Source organism: Oryctolagus cuniculus, chromosome 17 (assembly GCF_051225735.1).
Source record: "Oryctolagus cuniculus isolate XC-2025 breed Fujian yellow rabbit chromosome 17, ASM5122573v1, whole genome shotgun sequence".
Classification (NCBI taxonomy): domain Eukaryota; kingdom Metazoa; phylum Chordata; class Mammalia; order Lagomorpha; family Leporidae; genus Oryctolagus; species Oryctolagus cuniculus.
The window spans coordinates 18254718-18278682 of record NC_142883.1 but is presented as its reverse complement, the minus strand read 5'-3'; the positions used below and the strand labels follow the sequence as shown (position 1 = coordinate 18278682).

At 48.0% G+C, this 23965-nt stretch overlaps 1 protein-coding gene across 2 annotated transcripts in view; it reads right to left on the bottom strand.

The window, feature by feature from the left end:
* NMT1 (N-myristoyltransferase 1) overlaps positions 1-23965 on the bottom strand; it is a 41256-nt gene that overhangs the window by 16434 nt on the left and 857 nt on the right. Inside the window, exon 2 of one of the 2 annotated variants that reach the window (XM_089316925.1) lies at positions 1366-1646. Coding sequence is in view for 1 of the 2 variants with exons in the window: in XM_002719442.6 (XP_002719488.4) it covers positions 1538-1646 (109 nt within the window). In the remaining variant the exon portion in view is untranslated. The remainder of the gene's footprint in view (positions 1-1365; positions 1647-23965) is intronic. The other variant, XM_002719442.6, reaches the window with a different exon arrangement.

Below are 23965 nucleotides of genomic sequence, written 5' to 3'. Positions count from 1 at the left end.
TCAATAACCTATGGAGCGCCTGTTTCTCCAGACCTTCATTACTAGATTGACAAAATCTTAATCACTGCCAATCTAGGAGAAAAAAAATTATTGCTTTAATTTTCATTTCTTCCATTGTGAATTTACCTGTTTTTCATCCACTGGTTAAATATTAATATTTTTTTCTTTATGAAATGGCTATTCGTTTAATTGTTAAGTTGACTGATACATGCATTACAAATATTTTCCCAGTTTGTTATTTCTCTTGTAAATTTTACAAATAAGGTTCAAATTCATCAACTTTTGTTTTATGGCTTTTGGATCTTATGTCAGGATTAAGATGATAAAAATACCCACATCTTCTTCTAATCAATTTTTTTCCATTTAGATTGAGAAGGAGAGGGAGACCATAAACCAACAGGTATACCGCTTATTTCTGGGAGTTAAGACTCCAAGTGACTTTAATTGTCTTCCTCTTACTGTTTTTAAATAAATTCTCTGTAATAAACCTCTCACAAAGAGGAACACAGAAGAGCTATGTGAATGGTGCTTTGCTAAAAATTTCTGACGTCAAAGTAAACTATTTTGCTACAGCTTTCAGCTCAAATCCTGTGATACCAAACACCTGGCCTCAGATAAATAAACCAACCAAAATCCCTCCAGCCTACACATGGGCTTGGACTACAGACATCCGACCGAAGGACCAGGTAAGCCACCACTCTCCCCTTTAACGTGGGAAGGCGAATGTCTGGGGCTGATTTCAGTGACGTGCCCGCCAAGAGCCCAACACACTGTGGTCTGAAACAGTGGGCTGCTATTGTTTCTTTTTAAATCTCCACAGTGGGCTTGATATTGGAAATGTAAAAAATTACTTGAAGGCGTTTCAGTTAGCCAGGAGATTCAAGCTGACCACAACATTTGAAGCATAAAGCAACATGTGGGAATCCTGGGACAAGACCAGATTTCAGACTCACAGATGTGTTGTGAGCTGTCCTCCGAGGCCGACTGAAGACAGCACTTGTGTGAAATAAAAGGTTTTCTTTTGTAAACCTGTTTTATTTAAGAAACAAGACCACCCTCACTCAGACCTCTGCATGTCATGCCATGTGCCAGGCTTAGGTGGTAAAGCTCTAGGCCAGTGGTTCTCAGGGAGCAGAACTCAGCAATGGACAACGGGGTTCTCGCTGGTACGTATAGGTCTGCCTGATGAAGGAGGGGCCTTTTATTCTCTCAGCAGTGGGGACTGCACAGAGAGAAGGCTGAGAACCACTGCTCTAGGCGACAGGGGCTGTCACACCGCCAGCATTCCACAGCACCTGCCCAGCACCACATGCAGTAGCACCTGTGAGTTCTGATGGGCACCATGCTTGGGAGCCAGGGTCTAACCTGCTGTCTCTTAAGGCACTGAGAGCAGTTTCATCACCTAGGTCTAGGGCAGCAGACAGCGCTGGGATCCAGCTCTTCCATCTTGAAGCAATACCAGTGGAGACTGTCAATCTAAACTGTTCCTATACATTGAAAGTGACTCCATCACAAGAAGACAGAGCCTCCTCGTTACCTTCACTGGCTGATCCTGGGTGGAATCCGAGTCACCGCCCTTTTCTTTCTTCTTCTTTTGTTTCTTTTTCTTCTTCTTGGCTCCAGTGTCATTGGCCGGACTCAAACCACTGTAAGACAGAGCAAACACTGATGCAGGGTTTTGAAAGGATCTGCTCTGAACCACGCTGACAAAGGGCTTCTGTGCAGCCAGACCGTCTGTCATCAGGCCTGCTGGCCTCAGCAGCTGACTGGAGACTCCAGGTGCCAGAGGGGACATTTGGCAGACCCCAGCAAGCACAGTTCTCCACTTCCCTGTCCCACGCCGTCAGCCTCCTAGGAGGAGCTGTGCGAGGAATCTATTATTTGTTTGAAAGGGCCTTTTCTGTTCTCACTTTCATTTTGAGTGTTTATTTTCTTTAGATCGCCAAACTGATGGCCCTAAAGGCAAATAACGATTGCTCGCGGGGCCAAGGGCAGTGGTAGTCATGGCCGTCTTCTGGAATGCTGTCCTTCCTTCGCCTGCCCCACAGTGTACCTGCTTTTATGAGTTTTTCCAGAAGAATCTAAAGCAAAAAGCAGTATGTGGAATGGAGAAGGGGATGAGGAGAGGACTACGCTGCTGCTGCAATCTGTGTCCAAGTCTCAACCCTGAGAAATTCCTGAATCAGCCTCGTAGGAATGACGACAAGCACCAGCCGGCTCAGACTGGGTGTTCACCACCAGCAAAACCCAGCACCAAGAACCTGGGGGGAAAAACTCACAGCAGCAGAGGCAGGCCGCCTTCCATGGACATTCCATTAAGCCTGAGTATGTGTCTGAACATGGTAAGGGGCTGTGTATGCTGCTTTCCCTCTACTCAATAAAGCCTAAACAGTCTCAGCCACATTAAAAAGTCAGAATTCAGAGGGGGCATTGTGGCACAGTGTAGGTTAAACCATAGCAGGGGATGCCTGCATCACACATCAGGTGCTTTGTTTGAGTCCTGGCTACTCCACTTATGAACCAGCTCCCAGCTACTGTGCCTGGGAGGTAGCAGACAATGATTCAAGTACTTCAGTCCCTGCCACCCCCGTGCGAGCCCCAGATGGAGTTCTGGGCTCCAGGCTTCAGTCGGGCCAGACCTGGCTGTTACTGCCATTTGGGGGAGTGAACCAGCACATGGAAGATCTCGAATACACACTCTCTCTCTTTCTCCGTCACTCTTCCTTTCAAATAAATAAATAAATCTTAAAAAAAAAATTCATAGCCGGTGCCAGCACCCCTGGTTTTAGTCCAGGTTGGGGCACTGGATTCTGTCCTGGTTGCTCCTCTTCCAGTCCAGCTCTCTGCTGTGGCCCAGGAGTGCAGTGGAGGATGGCCCAAGTACTTGGTCCCTGAATCCGCATGGGAGACCAGGAGGAAGCACCTGGTTCCTGGTTCGGATCGGCACAACGCCAGCCGTAGCAGCCATTTGGGGGGTGAACCAAAGGAAAGGAAGACCTTTCTCTCTCTCTCTCTCTCTCACTAACTCTGCCTGTCAAAAAAAAAAAAAAAAAAAGTCACATTCATAGTCTAACCTGTGAGTACAGAGAATCCTAATTTGCAAGTTCAGCTAAGCACAGACTAAGACTTTAACTGTGTATTCCAGAAAAGCAATCTTCAAATAATTAAAACTATATAGGGGCCAGCACTGTGGCGTGGTGGGTAAAGCTGCTCCATTTCTGATCCAGCTCTCTGCTATGGCCTGGGAAAGCAGTAGATGATGGCTCAAGTACTTGGGCCCCTGTGCCAGCGTGGAAGACCCACAGGAAGCTCCTGGCTCCTGGCTTCAGAATGGCACAGCTCCGACCATTGTGGCCAAGTGGGGAGTGAACCAGCAGATGGAAGACCCCTCTCTTTCTCTCTCTCTCTCTCTGCCTCTCCTTCTCTCTCTGTGTAACTTTTAAATAAATATATAAATCTTGAAAAAACTGTATAAAAGATTATTTTCCATTAACATTATAGTAAATAACATTTATAATTCAGAAAGACTTCAGGACCTCAAAATTCCTTATTACCATCATCCCAGAGTACATGGTACTGTGTGTGTGTGTGTGTGTGTGTGTGTACACGGGAAACTAATCAGTGGGCACAAGCTGCCGACTCCTTGTGCAGAACGTCTTCTGGTTCCTCTCCTCCTGCTCCGTGCAGGATGCGCACATCTGGGCTTCATGGCTTTACCAGAAGATTAAAGTTGCCTCCAGCCTTCAGCGGGTCTCCCTGCCTTCACAATCTTTCTGCTTCAGCAATATAGCTGTGGAACTTCTGTGTGTGAAGATTTCCCTGCGTCCCTCCCAGGCTTGGAAACCTAAAGTGACAACTGCTGCTTCTTAAAATATTTTTAGAAAAAAATGTTTTTAAGCTTTATTATTTATTTGAAAGTCAGAGTTACACACAGAGAAAGAAGGAGAGGCAGAGAGAGAGAGAAATCTTCTATCCGCTGGTTTACTCCCCAACTGGCCACAATGGCCAGAGCCAGGCAGATCAGGAGCCAGGAGCCAGGAGCTTCCTCCGGGTCTCCCACATGGGTGCAGGGGAACAAGGACTTGGGCCATCTTCTACTGCTTTCCCAGGCCACAGCAGAGAGCTGAATCAGAAGTGGAGCAGCCGGGACTCGAACCGGCACCCATATGGGATGCTGGCACTGCAGGAGGCGGCTTCACCTGCTATGCCACAGCACTGGCTCTTTTTTTTTTTTTTTTTTTCTTTAAATTTGAGAGACAGTTACATTGCGAGAGTGAGACAGACAGATCTTCCAAGCACTGGTTCACTCCCCAAATGGTCACAAGGACTGGGGCTGGGCTGAGCCAAAGCCAGAAGCCAGGAACTCCATCCAGCTCTCCCACATGGGTGACAGAGGCCTAAATATCTGGGCTATCTTCCACTGCCTTCATGAGCACATTAGCAGGGAGCTGGACTGGAAGCAGAGCAGCCAGGACTCAAACCTATGTTCTGATATGGGATGTCAACATCGCAGGTCATAAGTTAACCCACCGTAACCCACTGTGCCACAACACTGACCCCCAACATCTGCTTCTTAACTTGGAAAGCAGCAAGCTCAGCTTTTCCCTAGTTCCATCCCCTTCAGCTCCCATCCACACCGTCCACCCCTACCTCCCACCGTTCCATTAGTCCAAGCTGAAGGTCATCAAGTCTGGATGCAAGTATACCTGCCAGGTAATATATTAAAAAACATAAAAGACATAACATGGAGGAAAGACCAACACCATTCAGAAGGGAATTAAGGTAAATTCCTTAAAACTAGATGCTCAGGGCAAGCATCATGGTTACCGCGACTTAAGCTGCTGCCAGTTACAGCTTGAGCCCCAGCTCCTCCGCTAACGTGCCAGGGAGGCAGCAGGTGACACCCAAGCACTTGGTTTCCTGCCACTCACATGGAGCTTCTGGTTCCCAGTTTCAAACTGTTCCAGCCCTGGCTGTTGCAGGCATTAGGAGAATGAATCAGCAAATAAATGTAAGATTTCTCTTTCGCTGTTACTTTGCCTTTCAAATCAAGGAATTAAAAGCAAAAAAAACAAAACAAAAAAATCCAGATGCTCAGCAAAACCCTGAAATATGTAGCAAAGAACTGGAACCAAAAGGTCCTGTATGGCCTGAAGATAATTTTTTCCTTTTATTAAGATTTATTTATTTGAAAGGCAGAGATACAGAGAGAAAGGGAGGGAGAGAGGGAGAGAGAGAGAGAGAGAGAGAGACAGAGAGACAGAGAGACAGAGAAAGAGAGAGAGAGAGAGAGGTCTTCCACCCGCTGGTTCACTCCCCAAATGGCTGCATGGCCAGAGCTGGGTTGATCCAAAGCCAGGAGCCAGGAGCTTCTTCTGGGTCTCCCATGCAGGTGCAGGGGCCCAAGGACTTGGGCCATCTTCTACTGCTTTCCCAGGCCACAGCAGAGAGCTGGATGGGAAGTGGAGCAGCAAGGACTCAAACCGGCACCCATACAGGATGCCACCACCACAGGCAGTGGCTTTACCCACTACACCACAACGTCAGCTCCTTTTTTCTTTTAATAACTCATTTGCTGCAGCTCAGTTCACAATAGCTAAGCTATGCAATCAACCCAAATGTTCATCAACTGAAGACTGGATAGAGAAATTATGGTACATGTACGAATGGAATACTACACAGCGGTAAAAGAGTGGAAGCCTGCTGTTTGTGGCAAAATGGAGGCAACTGAAAACCAATTTTACTTAGCGAAATAAGCCAATCCAAAAAAGACAAAACACTGTATCTTCTCCTTGAATGCTCGAATGTGGTAATTAATAAAGCACCTAAAAGGGAATCCACAGAAGTACTTTTGGCACTTTGAGACGCGATGATTTTGAACAGCCCTTGTCTTGACTGTTAAGGAACAGATTTTTAAATTTTTCCATACTATTTGTTGAACTCTTTACTTAGTGTAGGGTTAACCTTTTTTTTTTTTTTTTTTTTTTTTTTTTTGACAGATAGAGTTAGACAATGAGAGAGAGAGACAGAGAGAAAGGTCTTCCTCTGTTGGTTCACCCCCCAAATGGCCGCCATGGCTGGAGCTATGCCAATCCGAAGCCAGGAGCTAGGTGCCTCCTTCTGTTCTCCCACACAGTGCAGGGGCCCAAGGACCTGGGCCATCCTCCACTGCCCTCCCAGGCCACAGCAGAGAGCTGGACTGGAAGAGGAGCACTGGAACTAAAACCCGGTGCCCACATGGGATGCCAGCACTGCAGGCGGAAGATTAGCCAAGTGAGCCATGGCGCCGGCCCCTGTAGGGTTAATCTTATGAGTATAAAGTTAATTGAAGATAGATCTTTGTATAAAATAAATACAGGAATAGGAGAGGGAAGAGAAAGAAAGGTGAGAGTGCAGATAGAGGGAGGGCAGAGAGAGAAGAATCACTATGCTTCGAAATTTGTATATATGAAATGCACAAAGTTTATATACCTTAAATAGAAGGTTTCTAAAAAATTAACTCATTTGCAGTTTATGAGAACTCTATGAAGTTTTCTTATTTTTTTAAAGGTTTATTTATTTATTTGAAAGAGTTACACAGAGAGAGAAGGAGAGGCAGAGAGGCAGAGGCAGAGGCAGAGAGAGAGAGAGAAAGAGAGAGAGAGAGAGAGAGAGAGAGAGAGAGAGAGGTCTTCCATCTGCTGGTTCACTCCCTGTATGACTGCAATGGCTGGAGCTGTGCTGATCCGAAGCCAGGAGCCAGGAGCTTCCTCCGGGTCTTCCCATGTGGGTGCAGAGGTCCAAGAACTCAGGCCATCCTCCACCGCCTTCCCAGGCCATTGCAGAGAGCTGGATCGGAAGTGGAGCATCCGGGACTCGAACCGGCACCCATAGGGGATGCCAGCACAGCAAGCAGCAGCTTTACTCACTAAGCCACAGCACCGGCCCCTGAGGTTTTCTTATTCCAGAGACATTCTCACGTCAGCCTCAGCACCATAACATTTAACAATTGGCTCAAGAAAGGAGACAAAGGACTGTCCCACAGTTAGAAACAATACCTAAGTCCTTATTAGTGGAAAGGTGTTATGATGCAACAGGTTAAGGTACTTGGGACACCCCTATCCCATAACAGAGTGCCAGTTAAGAGTCCTGGCTGCTTTGCTTTTGATCCATGGCTCAAGTGCTTGGGCCCCTGCTACCCAAGTGGAAAACCTGGATGTAGTTCTTGGTTCCTAGGTTGGCCTGGCCCAGACCCAGCTGTTGCAGACATTTGGGAAGTTAACAGCAGATGGAAGAGCTGTCTGTCTTACTCTGTCCCTCTCTATTACTTTTTAAAAGAAATTCTTATTAGTATCAGCTTATGCAATGAATTATCTGATCCATAACTCTACCGGTCAAATAAATAAATTTAAAAAAAGAAATGAATTTTCTGGTCCCTATATGTGGATTACCTCCAAAATCATGTTTTATATTTCTATAGAAGAATCAAAATGGCTAGGTTGGGGCCAGTGTTGTGGCATATCAGGATAAGCTACCGCCTGCAACACTAGCATCCCATATGCGCAACGGTTCGAGTCTCAGCTGCTCCACTTCTGATCCAGCTCCTTGCTAATATGCCTGAGAAAGCAGCAGAGGATGTCCCAAGTGTTTGGGCCCCTGCACCCATGTGGGAGATCCAGAAGAAGCTCCTGGCTCCTGGCTTCAGAATGGCGCAGTCGGACTACTGCAGCCATTTGGGGTATGCACCAGCAGATGGAGGATCAATTTCCCTCTCTCTCCCCACTCCCTCTATAACTCAACATTTCAAACAAATAAAAAAAAGGGCTTAGGCTTAGAATTGCTGCATAGGAACCAACTGGATTCTTATTAATCACAATTTCACATGAAAAAATGGAAATTACTTTTTCAACTGTAGAAGTCTTTTCCTAAAATAAAATCTGTAATTAAAAAAATTTTTTTTAAACTTTGTTTTCATTTTATTTGAAAGGGGGGGGGGGAGAGAATATCTATCTTCCAAAAGCCTGCAATGACAGGGGCTAGGTCAGGCTGAAGCCAGGAGACCAGAATTCCATCTAGGTCTCTTAAGCGGGTATCAGGGACCCAAATACTTGAGCCACCATCTGCTGCCTCCCAAATGTGCATATGGGATATGGGCATCCCAAGAAACTTAAGCTGCTTTGCCACATACCCACTCCAAAAGCTTGTACAAGTGTGTAGAATCAGTATTTAAAACTAACTTCCCAGGGCCAGCACGGTGGTATAGTGGGTAAAGCCGCCGCCTGCAATGCCAGCATCCCATGTGGGTGCTCGTTCAAGTCCTGACTGCTCCACTTCTGATCCAGCTCTCTGCTGTGGCCTAGGAAAGCAGTGGAAGATGGCCCAAGTCCCCGGGCCCCTGTACCCACGTGGGGGACCCGGAGGAAGCTCCTAGCTTCAGATTGGTGCAGCTCTGGCCACTGCAGCCAATTGGGGAGTGAACCAGTGGATGGAAGACCTCTCTCTCTCTCTCTCTCTCTCTCTGCCTCTCCTCTCTCTGTGTAACTCTGACTTTTAAAATAAATAAATCTTAAAAAAAAAAAAAAAAAAACTTCCCTGAGGCTGGTGGGTGTTGTGATACAGCAGCTTAAGTTGCCGCTTGCAATGCTGGCATTCCACATTGGTGGACCAGTTGAAGTCCCAGATGCTTGCCAGCGCCGCAGCTCACTAGGCTAATCCTCGGCCTGCAGCGCTAGTCCCGGTCGGGGCGCTGGTTCTGTCCTGGTTGCTCCTCTTCCAGTCCAACTCTCTGCTGTGGCCAGGGAAGGCAGTGGAGGATGGCCCAAGTCCTTGGGCTCTGCACCGGCGTGGAAGACCCGGAGGAAGCACCTGGCTCCTGGCTTCGGATTGGCGCAGTGCCAGCCGTAGCGGCCATTTAGGGGGTGAACTAACGGAAGGAAGACCTTTCTCTTTGTCTGTCTCTCTCACTGTCCACTCTGCCTGTCAAAAAAAAAAAAAAAAAAAAAAAGTGCCTGACGCTCAGCTTCCAATCCAGCTTCCTGCTAATTCACAGCCTGGGAGAGGGCAGATGATAGCCAATTATTTGGGTCCCTGCCATCACTGTAGGAAATGGCTCCTGACTTCCACCTTGCCCAGACCTAACTGTTGTAGTCACTTGGGAAGTGAACCAGCAGATGGAAGACCTCTCTCTGGCTCTCCCTGTCACTCTGCCTTTCAAATAAATAAATTTTAAAAAAACAAACACAACAAACTACCTTCCAGTGCCTTTGCTCTTTTTTTTTTTTTGCTTGTTTTGTTTTGTTTTGTTTTGTTTTTTGGACAGGCAAAGTTAGACAGTGAAAGAGAGACAAAGAGAAAGGTCTTCCTTCCATTGGTTCATCCCCCAAATGGCTGCTACGGCCGGCACACTGCGCCAATCTGAAGCCAGGAGCCAGGTGCTTCCTCCTGGTCTCCCATGGGGGTGCAGGGCCCAAGCACCTGGGCCATCCTCCACTGCCTTCCCAGGCCACAACAAAGAGCTGGACTGGAAAAGGAGCAACCGGGACAGAATCCGGCGCCCCAACCGGGACTAGAATCCGGGGTGCCGGCGCCACAAGGCAGAGGATTAGCCTAGTGAGCTGTGGCACCGGCCAGTGCCTTTGCTCTTGATAGTCAGGAGAAATACTTGCATGTAGCTATCACTTCTCAGGTCCTAGCTGGACTCTTGTTCTGTTTCAAATTGTATCAATATAAGTGGCTAAAAACTCCAAGACCCAAAACAGAATGAGAATTTTACTTGCATTGGCTTGAATTTACACATGCAGTTACTGAGCAACAATCCTGTTTCAACTTGTATATGACGCATACAGACAGCTGAAGAAAAAAGCGAGGTTGTATTTTTTAGAATGAGTCATTGACATCGAGCTACCAGGCACTGAACCACATCCATGAGAAGCATCATGAACTCACCATGGTCTCACAGGCAACATCCCCAAACAGGAAGACAACAGGGAGCCTACTTGGGTTAGCTTTCAAGGTATTACACTAATTTTAACTACTTACGAGAAACCAAGCTCAGGAAACACTTTGAGTGGGACTTTACGAAGTATCCTAAGTGGCCAGCGTCGTATTAGCTGGTTAATGTACTGCTTGGGACACCAGCATCCCACACTGGAGCACCTGGTTTGAGTCCCAGATCCTCTGCTTCCAACCCAGCTTCCTGCTAATGGACACCCTGGGAGGCAGCAGGTGACAGTTCGAGTACTTTGGTGGTCCCTGCCACCAAAACAGAAGATCAGAATGGTGTTCCAGACTCCTGGCTTCAGCCTGGCCCAGTTTGGTTGTTGTAGGCATTTAGGAAATGTACCAGTCAGTGGAAACTGTGTGTGTGTGTCACTCTGCCTTTCAAATAAATAAAAATAAACTTATTCTAAACAGTATTAAAAGGGGGGGGAATAGTAAGAAGTTAATGCCATTTTACAGAATGTCCTCAATTTGGATCTGGACTACACAGAAGCCAGACCAGTCCTTCTCCAAGAATTCAGCATAATTTTAAATCTTTTTAACTTATTTATGGGGTGGATGTTATGGCCCAGTGGATTAAGCTGCTGCTTGGAAAGAGTCCATCCCATGTAGGAATACCTGAGACCCATGTGTTCCTGCCTCTGCTCTGATCCAAGATCCTGCTGATGTGCATCCTGGAAAACAGCAGGTGACAGCTCAAATACTTGGTCCCTGCCACCCACATGGGAGACCTGGATGGAGCTCCTGTCTCCTGGCTTTGGCCTGGCTTGGTCCTGGCTCTTGCGGGCATATGGAGAGAGAATCAGCAGATGGAAGATCTCTCCCTCTCTCTCTCTCTCTCTCTCTCTGTTGCTCTGGGCTTTTGAATGATAGATAAAAATAAACTTTAAAAATGTACAAAGGTAGTACATATTACACAGTACATATTAAACTGAAGTTTTGTTTTTGTTTATTTGAAAGGCACAGTGACAGACATACATAGACAGAGTCTCCCATCTGCTGGTTTACTCTCCAAATGCCTGAAAAAGCCAGGTCTGGGCCAGGTTGAAGCCAGGAGACTAGAACTCCATCAAGGCCTCCCATGTGGGTGGCAGGGCCCAAGGACTTGATCTATCACCTACTGACTCCCCAGATGCATTAGCAGGAAGCTGGAACTGGAAATGGAGGTGCAAGATTCAAACCAGCAATGATAAATGAGATGCAATGCTGATGTCACAAGCAGTGGCTTAACCTACTGTACCACAATCTATTCATTTGAAAGTCAGAATTACAAAGAAGGAAAGAGAGAAAGAGAGAGAGGGAGAAATAGTCTTCCATCCACTGGTTCACTCCCCAAATGGCCTCAATGACCAGGGCTGGGTCAGGCCAAAGCCAGGAGCCTGGAGCTTCATCCAGGTCTCCTGTGTGGGTGCAGGGTTCAATGATTTGGGCCATCTTTTTCTGTTTCCCAGGTGCATTAGCAAGGAGCTGGATTGGAAGTGGAGCAGCTGGGATTTTTACTGGCACCCACATGTGATGCTGGCACTGCAGGCAGCTGCCCTACCCATTATGCCACAATGCCAGGCCCTGAACTATATACTTTTTTTTTTTTTTGACAGGCAGAGTGGACAGTGAGAGAGACAGACAGAGAGAAAGGTCTTCCTTTTGCCGTTGGTTCACCCTCCAATGGCCGCCGCGGCCGGCACACCGCGCTGATCCGATGGCAGGAGCCAGGTGCTTCTCTTGGTCTCCCATGGGGTGCAGGGCCCAAGCACTTGGGCCATCCTCCACTGCCTTCCCGGGCCGCAGCAGAGAACTGGCCTGGAAGAGGGGCAACTGGGAAAGAATCGGCGCCCCGACCGGGACTAGAACCCGGTGTGCCGGCGCCGCTAGGTAGAGGATTAGCCTATTGAGCCGCAGCGCCGGCCATGAACTATATACTTTTAAAAAGTTAAGTGGAGCTGGTGCTGTGGCACGTGGGTTAAAGCCCTGGCTTGCAATGGCAGCATCCCATATGGGGGCCAATTTGAGTCCTGGCTACTCTACTTCCAATCCAGCTCCCTGCTAATGAGCCTGGGAAAGCAGTGGAAGATGGCCCAAGTGCTTGGGCCCTTGCACCCACATGGGAGACCCAAAAGAAGCTCCTTCGGCCTGGCTAAGCACTGATCATCTTGGGGTCATCTGGGGAGTGAACTAGTGGATGGAAGCCCTTTCTGTCCCTTTCTCTGTAACTCTACCTCTCAAATAAATAAATAAAATCTTTTTTAAAAAATCCTGTTTAAATTTGCTAAATCCTAGCCTGCACCAGGGTGCTCACCACTGGGTATCCATTTAAAACAAATCCCTTTAAAAACAATGCCAGGGGCTGGCATTGCAGCATAGGTTAAACCACCACCTGTGATGCTGGCAGCCCATTGGGGTGCTAGTTCATGTCCCAACTGCACCACTTCCAGTCTAGCTCCCTGCTAATGGCCTGGGGAAGCAGTGGAAGATGGCCCAAGTGTTGGGCCCCAACCACCCACATGAGAGACCCAGATGAAGCTCCTGGCTTCGGCCTGGCCCAAGCCCTCACCACTGAGGCCATCTGGGGAGTGAACCAGCAGATGGATGATATCTCTGTCTCTCCCTCTCTCTGTTTTGACTTTTTAATAAATAAATAAACCCTTTTTTTTTTTTTAAGCAATGGGGCTGGCTCTGTGATGCCGCAGGGTAAGCTACGGCCTGCAGTGCCAGCATCCCATATGGGTGCCATATGGCTGCTCCTCCTCCAATCCAGCTCTCTGCTGTGGCCTCAGGAAGCAGAAGATGGCCTAAGTGCTTGGGTCCCTGCACCCAAGAGAAGCTCCTGGCTCCTGGCTTCAGATGGGCTCAGCTCTGGCCATTGCAGCTATCTGGGGACTGAATCAGCAGATGGAAGACCAACAGATCTCTCTCTCTCTCTGCTTCTCTGTAGCTCTGCCTTTCAAATAAATAAATAAATTTAAAAAAATATATATATATAGTTCAATGGTATTAAGTACATAATTCTGCAAACATTTCCACCATCTGTCTCTAGGACTCTTTTCATCTTGCAGAACTGAAATTCTGTACCCATTAAACAGAAACTCTCCATTCCTCCCACTCCTAGCCCCGACGAGCACTATTCTAATTAACTTTTTGTCCCTATGAATCTGACTAATATAGGTATCACATGTAAATGGAATCACAGAATATGTCTTTTTGTTACTCGCATATTTCACTTAGCATAATGCATCAAGGGACGCCAGTGCCACAGGTGGAGGCTGAACCTACTATGCCACAGCGGTGGTCCCTAAACAGGAATTTTTGAAATCTTAGCTGCCTATCACCTTACTACACTTCAACTGAGACTGGTCAGAGTCAGAACCTTACAATACAGCAACTCAAATCCTAATTTGGTTTGGTTCCAAAATAAAGAGCAGAAAATTCAATGAAATTTGCCATGGGTACAGGCTGGGAAAGAGATACCTGCTATGGAAAGGGAGGTGTGACTTCTGAAGTACAGGTGATCAATTCAAGTCCTTAAAACCTAGCAAATAAAGGACAAATTAGAATGACAGATCCAGAAGAGGGAAGAAAAACAATCAGGAAATATTGTCTTGGAGCCAGCATTGTGGTGCAGCAAATTAAGCCACGGCCTGCATCCTGGCATCCCATTTGAGTGCCAGTTTGAGTTCTGGCTGCTCCACTTCTGATTCAGCTCCCTACTGTACCTAGGAAAGCAATGAAAGATGGCCCAAGTATTCGGGTCCCTGCCAGCCACATGGGAACCCAGATGAAGCTCTTGGCTCCTGATTTCAGTCTGGCCCAGTTCCAGCCATTGTGTCCATCTGCGGTGTGAACCAGTTGATAGATCTTGATCTCAATCTCAATCTCTGTGTCATTCCTTCAAATAAATAAATATTTTTTTAAAAAGGTCATCTTTTAGTAAAATATTTCTAAATATTCAAACATAAGAAATCCTGTGGACATTTTTGTCTAAAATCAGGGCCGGGGGAGGAGATGGAAAATTAACCTCAGCATTTATTTCTAGAAATAGAGCGCATTACTGGGTGTGTGAGTGGGTGGGAGGGAACGGCAAGCTGACAGAGGAACAGAAGAAGAGAACTTCCAGACAAGGGATCAAAATGTGGGCCTCCTCTCGCTCTTACTGGATGACAAAATCCACACCTGGGAACCAAAAGCTTTTATCACGGGGGAGGACGAGCTAAGCTTCCAATGCTGGAAGTCATCTCAGGGCCATCTGGTTCAACCCGGGGGCTACACATGGGGAAACCAAGGTGAGGCAAAGTGGTCAGCAACTAATTTCCTAGAACCAGGGACAAGTCACCAATCTCTCTCTCTTGTTTTTTTTTTGTTGTTGTTTGTTTGTTTGTTTGGGGGGGGGCTTTTTTTTTTTTTTTTGTAAAGATTTTTGATTTATTTATTTGAAAGTCAGAGTTACACAGAGAGAGGCGAGGCAGAGAGAGAGAGAGATCTTCCATCCGATGATTCACTCCCCAATTGACCACAACGGCCAGAGCTGTGCCGATCTGAAGCCAGGAGCCAGGAGCTTCCTCTGGGTCTCCCAGGTGGATACAGGGGAACAAGGACTTGGACCATCTTCTACTGCTTTCCCAGGCCATAGCACAGAGCTGGATCAGAAGTGGAGCAGCTGGGTCTTGAACTGGCCCCCATATGGGATGCCAGCACCTCAGGCCAGGGCATTAACCCGCTGCGCCACAGCGCCGGCCCCAGGTCACCAATCTCTAAAGGGGCCATTCTCCAGTGCTACAGTCTTGTTCCTGCAATGATTTATCAGAGAATCCTTCAAAGCCAATAGATATTGCTTAAACGCACTGGGTCCTAGAACACAGTGTTAGTCTGAGAGGGGCAGATATCAGAGGCAGTGAGGAAAGTGGGCCATGTGGTATCAGTCTCCCCTGCCGTCCCTTTTAAAATTACGGCTTCTGAAACAATGCACTACTTTATTTGCCACACTTGTTGCTTTCTTGGCTTCCCAATGACATTAAAAATGTCCTGAGCACAGGGAGCACATCTTACAAGGTTGTTCCCACAGCACGCTAGCTGTACTGGTCACACAGAGGGTCCATCCCACAGCACGCTGGCTGTACTGGTCACACAGAGGGTCCATCCCACAGCACGCTAGCTGTACTGGTCACACAGAGGGTCCATCCCACAGCATGCTAGCTGTACTGGTCACACAGAGGGTCCATCCCACAGCACGCTGGCTGTACTGGTCACACAGAGGGTCCATCCCACAGCACGCTGGCTGTACTGGTCACACAGAGGGTCCATCCCACAGCACGCTGGCTGTACTGGTCACACAGAGGGTCCATCCCACAGCACGCTGGCTGTACTGGTCACACAGAGGGTCCATCCCACAGCACGCTGGCTGTACTGGTCACACAGAGGGTCCATCCCACAGCACGCTGGCTGTACTGGTCACACAGAGGGTCCATCCCACAGCACGCTGGCTGTACTGGTCACAGAGGGTCCATCCCACAGCACGCTGGCTGTACTGGTCACACAGAGGGTCCATCCCACAGCATGCTGGCTGTACTGATCACACAGGGAAGGGTTCAACAAGCTTCTGGCACCATGAACTAAAACACCACACTAAGAAGCTGCAGCCCAACAAAGGGCTGGAGAACAGCGTTAGTACTGCCTCCACTGCGCAGCTATGTGAACACCCTAGGAAAACAGCAGAAAATGCTGTGCTCTTGGGAGGCACTGGTTGGGATTTTAAATAAGCAGCTTTCCTCTTCCTTAAGATCTTTCCTATTCCCAGACAGTGAAAATGGAGACAGCTCCACTGTAACCATTTCACATGGTTCCAATGTCTTAAACACAGACCACAAGTTTATAAGACATAGAGAAAAAGGTCAGAAGATGAAAGTCACAACTTTGGGTCACCTGTCTTCCATCGCCAAAAAACAGAAATCTTTGGGCTAAACTTGAAAATTTCCCGAGGAACTCTGTAAAACATACCCAAGTCTCCAGTACCCCTTTGAGTCTACGTTTAGACATCAGTGAATCCTTCCGCAAGTTATTTCCTCTTGAGGCATGATACGTTCACCAGGAACTCTACCAGAAGGACCAAAGGCCCAGGGCGCCGGTCAGTCCCAGCTCCCCACTCTGTCCTGCTGCGTCACTTACGCAGTTCTCCAACTCCACTTGGGAATCCCTAACGATGGAGAAATGAAAACACTGCAGGACTGCCACCAAGGGACACAGCAGCCTGTGGACAGGGCTGCCCTCTGCCCTCCCAGGGACAGTCAGCCAGAGTTGTGAAGGTACACAAGCCAGTTCCTGTCCGAGAATAACTGCTTCTCGGAGATCAAAAATTCTGATACATTAAACTGTTTAAAATGGGTATGAGACCAACACGAAAATTCCATACCTTCTGAGTTTCCTTGCTAAGCACGACTATGACCTGCCGGCTCCAAGGTCAAATCCAATTCTGTTCAGAGACCATTATCAGTAACTTTCTGAACGCTGACAACACTGGTAGCAATTTCCCACACAAGAATGACCTCAGAAAAAGATACTGGTCTAACACAGATGGGTTAAAGGGGTCAGCCACTTCCATTACCAGCTCTGGTCCCTAGTCCTGGGAAAGTCATGGTTGCTGAACCAAAGACAGGATCCATGCCGTAGATTCAGGATACAGAAGTCAACTCAGTAGGGCGAAGTCCAAAATGGATCCTCTGATATGTCAGGAGAGGCGGCAATGCGAACCCAAGTCTCACAACCAAATCTAAACCAAATAGTCTTCAGACATGAAATCACAGATGAGATAAACCACACTAAGGGCTTAACACAATGCCCAACACATAATAATAACAGAAATAGATAACATTTATTTTTTTAATTTTTATTTATGTATTTGAGAGGCAGAAAGAGACTGCTCTCATCCGCTGGTTCACTCCCCAAATGTCCACCAAGGCCAGGATCTGAGACACGCTGAAGCCAGAAATCAGGAATTTAGCCCAGGTCTCCCACATGGGTGGCAGAGACCCAAATACCTGAGGCATCACGGCTGCCTCCCCGGGTGCACAGAAGCAGGAAGCTAAACTGGGAGTACAGCCAGGACTCAGACGCGGGCCCTCGACATGTGGGCGTCCCAGTGTTTCAACACTGCGCAAAATGCTCACCAGCACGTGTACTGGACGCTTACAGGAAACCTTCAGCTCCTTCTCAGTCAGCGGCACTGCAAAGGTTTCTTTGAAGCAAACACTGACCTTGTTGAAGAATTTTGCAGTTCCGGTTTTTGTCGCTTTCCATAGAGAACACATATTTTGTGCCTTAAATCCAGCAACCAGGGGCAAGTGTTGTGGCACCGCAGGGACACTGCACCCCCTACTCAAGTGGTTAGGATCAAGCCCCACCTCCGTCTTCCCATCCAGCTTCCTGCTAACGCCAGGAAGGCTCAAGTACTTGATCCTCTGCCATCCACGCTGGCGGCTTCAGCCTGGCCCAGCCCCGGCTGCTGAGGGCATTTGGGGAGTGAACCAGTGGATGAAAGACCTGTCACTCTTTCAAATAAAAATGAATAAACTTTTAAAAAACGCTACAATCACAAGGCTACCTTCTTTGAGGAATCAGCAAAGAGGTTTAAAGGGTAGAGACTTCAGATAAGGAGTCAGAGAGGTTTCCTCCCAAGTCATTTAAGTCTAGTGCTATGTCCTCATCTGTGGGGGCCACAGGCAAAGGGTTAACTGCCGACTTGGTAGGCGGGGGCATCCGTGAGCACAGCGGAGGACGGCGTGAGAGATCGGCCGTCTCCCTGAAATAGGCTCGCACTGAGTGTTCGTTCCTTCGGCTCTCCCGTCTCTTCTCTTTGAAGCAGCTCTTGATTAGTTTCTTTTAATTGCCAGTTAATTGGGAAACAAAATTAGAACACTTATTTGATATCTGTGATGTGGCTTCTCTTTTCAGAATTCTGCTTTGATCTACTTTTGAAAAATCAAAAGCGGAAGGGTGCAATTAAGAGACGAGCACTAAAAAAATGTCTTCGCTCCGCGAGTTCAGTGCAGCTATAAGCCATCGAACACACACGGCAAGAGCTACTCCTCGAGAATCTGAAGAAGGAAGCAGCGGATCAGGACAGTTTTACGGAATTAACTTTCAGAAAGGCCTCTCTCAGGGGACAACATCTCACAAACAGGAAGCAGGGAAGCTTTGTAAGGAGTCAGACAAGCCTGTCCCAAGGAAGAGAGGCAGAGACAGCCCTCTGCCCTGGGGCTTACCACCATCTCCGCGGCATAGATGACACTGCAAAATAAACCCAAAGGACTCCTAAAACAGAAACAGTTTAAAGGTTCTCATTCAAAACACCCAGATAAACTTACTTGTTACCCTAAAATCAAAGTTCACTGATGGCAAATGAGGTTTATTCTTTTTTTTTTTTTAACTCTATTTATTTCAAAGTCAGAGTTACACAGAGAGAGAAGGAGAGGTCTTCCATCCACTAGCTCACTCCCCAGTTGGCCACAGCAGCCGGAGCTGTGCCGATCCGAAGCCAGGAGCCAGGAGCTTCCCCTGGGTCTCCTATGCGGGTGCAGGGGCCCAAAGACTTTGGCCATCTTCTACTGCTTTCCTAGGCCATAGCACAGAGCTGGATCAGAAGTGGAGCAGCCAGGTCTCAAACCTGTACCCACATGGGATGCCGGCACCACAGGTGGTGGCTTCAACCGCCATGCCCCAGCGCCAGCCCAAGGTTTATTCTTTTTTTTTTTTTTTTTTTTTTTTTTTTTTGACAGGCAGAGTGGACAGTGAGAGAGAGAGACAGAGAGAAAGGTCTTCCTTTTGCCGTTGGTTCACTCTCCAATGGCCGCCGCGGCTGGCGCGCTGCGGCCGGCGCACCACGCTGATCCGATGGCAGGAGCCAGGTACTTCTCCTGGTCTCCCATGGGGTGCAGGGCCCAAGCACCTGGGCCATCCTCCACTGCACTCCCTGGCCACAGCAGAGAGCTGGCTCGGAAGAGGGGCAACCGGGACTAGAACCTGGTGTGCCGGCGCCGCAAGGCGGAGGATTAGCCTAGTGAGCTGCGGCACCGGCCAAGGTTTATTCTTTAGCAATACTTTTTTGGAAAGCCCTTCATTAAAAAAAATGGGGGCAGAGCAGGGAGTTTGCCACAGCAGTTAAGACACCACTTGGAACTCCTGCATACAGTAACAGAAAAACTGTAAACAGATATATATGTGTGTGTACGTATGCATGTACACATACAGGTTGTATTCATATGAGCTTTTTACACTCACCAACTGCTTCTGCTTGTTTTATTATGGAGGAAATATATACTAACTAGAAACATCAAGAACCAAACTCCGGGAGAGGCACTTGGTCTAGCAGTTAAGCTGCTGGTTAGGATGCCCACACCCCGTGTGAGAGTACCTGAGTTCCAGTCCCAGCTTGGCTCCTGATTCCAGCTTCCTGCCAGTGTGGTCCAGGGAAGCAGCAGTGATGGCTCAGGTGGGTGGGACACTACTACCACCTCAGAGGCCTGGACTGGAGCCTGTTCCAGCCCCAGCTGCGGCAGGCATTTGGGGAGTACAACAGCAGATGACAAGGGCCTAAGCACTTGAGCCATCATCTACTCCCCGCCCCCATCCAGGGTGCATTATTCAGAAGCTGGACCAGCAAGGAAGTAGCTGGCACTCAAAGTAGCAGGCATCCCAGGATGCAGAATGCCAGCCCCAGGGACTGCATTTAACTGTCATTAACCTTTATTGCATATTACAGAATCACTAACACTGAAAGGAGAAATTCCTTCTCCAGAGAGAGACAGAGACATAGAGTGAGACTGTCCATCTGCTGGTTCACTCCCCAAATGGCCATGATCAGAGCCGAGCTGAGCTGAAGGCAGGAGCCAGAAGCTTCTTCCAGGTCTGCCATGTGGGTGCAGGGGCCCAAGCACTTGAACCATCTTCTACTGCCTTCCTAGGCACATTAGCAGGGAGCTGGATCAGAAGTGGAACAGCCAGGACTCAAACTGGCACCCATATGGGTAGCGGGTGCTGGCTGAGGCAGCGGCTTTAACCGCTACATCACAGCACCTTGCTATCCTCTTAAATTCTTGTATGGCAGGGCTGGCACTGTAGTGCAGCAGTTGAAGTTGATGCCTACAACACTGGCATCCCATATGGGCACCAGTTTGAGTCCTGGCTGCTCTACTTCTGATTCAGCTCCCTGCTAATGTGCCTCAGAAAACAGCGGAGGATGGCCCAAGTGCTTGGGTCCCTGCACTCATGCAGGAGACCTGGGAGAAGCTCCTGGCTCCTGGCTTCTGACTGGCCCAGCTCCAGCCATTGCAGCCATTTGGGGAGTGAACCAGCAGATGAAAGATCTCCGCTCCCCCACCCCCACCCCATAACTCTGCCTTTTAAATAAATAAAACTTAAAAAAAATCTTATATGGGCTGGCACCGCGGCTCACTAGGCTAATCCTCCACCTTGCGGCGCCGGCACACGGGGTTCTAGTCCCCGTTGGGGCGCCGGATTCTGTCCCGGTTGCCCCTCTTCCAGGCCAGCTCTCTGCTGTGGCCAGGGAGTGCAGTGGAGGATGGCCCAAGTGCTTGGGCCCTGCACCCCATGGGAGACCAGGAGAAGTACCTGGCTCCTGCCGTCGGATCAGCGCGGTGCACCAGCCGCAGCGCGCTGGCCGTGGAGGCCATTGGAGGGTGAACCAACAGCAAAAGGAAGACCTTTCTTTCTGTCTCTCTGTCTCACTGTCCACTCTGCCTGTCAAAAAAAAAAAAAATCTTATATGGGGGCTGGTGCTGTGGTATATAGTAGGTTAAGCTGCTGCTTGCAATGCTGGCATCCCATACAGGTGCCAGTTCAAGTTCCAGGGGCTCCTCTTCTGATCTAGCTCCCTGCTAATGCCCTAGGAAAAGCAGCAGAAGATGACCCAAGTGCTTGGTCCACCCATGTGGGAAACCTGGATGAAGCTCCTGGCTCCTGGCTTCAACCTGGCCCAGCACTGGCCATCTGGGGAGTGAACCAGCAGATGGAAGATTTCTTTCTCACTCTGTAACTCTGCCTTTCAACTAGATAAATAAATAAATCTTGATGGGAGGGGAGGGGAGGGGAGGGGAGGGGAGGGGAGGGGAGGGGAGGGGAGGGGAGGGGAGGGGAGGGGAGGGGAGGGGAGGGGAGGGGAGGGGAGGAAGGAAGGAAGGAAGGAAGGAAGGAAGGAAGGAAGGAAGGAAGGAAGGAAGAAAGAAAGAAAGAAAGAAAGAAAGAAAGAAAGAAAGAAAGAAAGAAAGAAAGAAAGAAAGAAAGAAAAGACAAATCTAACTTCCTTCCGTTCAGTGAGGGGAAATGAAACTCTACCAAACTGGGCCAGGCTGCTCCACATTTGATCCTGCTCCCTGCTAATGCATCTGGGAAAGCAGCAGCAGATGGCCTAAGTACTTGAGCCCTGTCACACAGGTAGGAGACCTGGATGTAGTTCCAGGTTTCTGGCTTTGGCCTGACCCAACCCCAGCCATTGTGGCCATTGTGGCCATTTGGGGAGTTCAGCTAGCAGCTCAAAGATATCTCTTTCTCTCTCTCCTCTTTCTCTTTCTGTAACTCTGCCCTTCAAATAAATAAAATAAATCTTTAAGGGGAAAAAAAAGAAAGGTAAGCAGAAATTGGACACATTACACAAAACTGTCAAAGGTTATTTAATGACCGCTACGAAAGAAGCTACCAAAAAATACAGTATGTGGTAAGAACATAGGGCAAACTGGGAGAAAGTCAGGAGTGACCTCAAGAATGAACAGAAGGGAGGAGAGCAGTATTCCAGATGTTATCGCATTTAACCTCCACGTAACTCTAGGTTAAGTAATTTTCCCAAGGTCATAGGAGCATTGTGTCAGAATTAGGCTTTGAAACAGGCTTGAGGGGCTGGCGCTGTGGTGTAGCAGCTAAAACCACCACCTGCAGTGCTGGCATCCCATATGGGCACTATTTCAATTTCCAGCTCTCTGCTATGGCCTGGGAAAGCAGTGGAAGATGACCCAAGTCCTTGGGCCCCTGCACCCACATGGGAGACCTGGAAGAAGATCCTGGCTCCTGGCTTCAGATGGGTGCAGTTCTGGCCGTTGTGATCATTTGGGGAGCGAAGCAGTGGATGGAAGGCCACCCCCCCACCGCCTCTGCCTTTCAAATAAATAAATAAATCTTTAAAAAAAAAAAAAGGTTTGAATGACTCTCCAGTCCAAGCTTTTCCCAGTACACCACACTGCTTCTTCCCAAAACACTTTGCTCTGAAAGTTAACGAAAGAACTGTCGACTCTCCCCCCGATTCTAAGCACCACAGCAACTCTCTCCTCCAGACCAGGCCTCCTGTGTGTCACCTGCCAGTTTCAGACTCATTTTCACAGACACCCAGACTACGCATGCTAAAAACCTAGTCTGTTCACCCAAACCACAACCAAGCACAACGAGAAAAAACACTTTCAAAGTTTTGTGAGGTTATCATTTTGTTGCACTACAAATTAAACACAAAGCTATCCGGAAATAGTTTTATGAAGTGATTCATAAATTACTAGGAATAAAATTAATTAAACAACTACAGATACTAGTCAGGGCATCAATTTAGCAGAGAAAAATATAAGGAACTACACAAGGGTAGGCATTTGGCCTAGCAGTTAAGACACTGCTTAGGACACCCACAGCCTGCAGCACAGAGCCTGGCTCTGTGCCCCTACTCCAGCTTCCTGCTCACACACACCTGGGAGGTGGTGGCGACGGCTCAAGTAGTCGGGTCCCTGCTAGCCATGTGGGAGATGGAGACTGAGTTCCCAGCTCCTGGTTTCAGCCTGGTACATCCCTGACTGTAGAACTCTGTTGGTGAGTCTGTCTCTCCCTCTCCCTCCCTTCCTCTCTCTCTGTCTCTCAAATACATTAAATAAACAAGTACATCTTTTTTAAAACAGCAACTACAGGTACAGTGCTGTGGTATAGTGGGTTAAGTCACCATCTGGTACCAGCATCCCACATGGGAGCCTGTTTGAGTCCTGGCTGCTCCACTTCCGATCCAGCTCCCTGCTAATGTGCCTGGGAAAGCAGTGGAAGATGGCCCGAGTGCTTGGTGCCCTGCCACCCATGTGGGAGACCTGGAAGAATCTCCTAGCTCCTGGCTTCTGCCTGGCCCAGCCCTGGCTGATGCAGCCATCTGGGGAAAGAACCAGTGGATGGAGATCTCTCTGTCTCTGCCTCTCTCTCTGTAAGTCTGCCTTTCACATAAATAATAAATAAACCTTAAAAAAAGAAAAAAGCAACTACATAAACAGCATCCCAAAAGCCACACTTTCACTTCTGAAGTGACTTCCACATTTGACCATCGCATCCAGGACGGTAATCTCTGCTCAACAGGGCTGCCCTTTCCCTTCTTGGGTTCCCACTTCCTCTTTCTCGCATCCATACTCAGGAATCTCAAACTTGGAAGCGGGTTTTTATTATGTGAGAATCCGTGCTGAGTTACAGCAACAGAACAGAGTTATAAAAAACAAATCTGGCTAGCTTCCTTTTTCTCTACATTTGTCTTACGATTTTTAATGCTGGTCGAAGAACATAAAACCTGATCTATTCAGCCTAAATCAACATAAGCATGTTACAAAGAATTTAAACACTCGTTTGCCCTCCCAGTGCTACAAAGCAGCAAGCAAAACAAAAACAAAAACAAAAAACAAAAAACAAAAAACCACACTTAAAAAGTTTATTCAAAGACCTCAAACTTGGTCTTTGCCTCCAGGAGCAAACAAGCTAGCTAAAAAATCAGACTCAGCAAGAGTTTTGCACCCAGAACAGCATCTGGAGACTTTCACTTAAAACAAGACAGGAAGAGAGCGAGTGAGCACCAGCGATACACTGTGGCTTATAAAAGTGAAAACTGATTTGGAAAAAGGAACTCAACACTTAAAACATCTGGTGTATTTCTTCTCCGCGAGCAACAAATACAGCAGACACTAAGTTGCAAGACCCTAAAGTACAG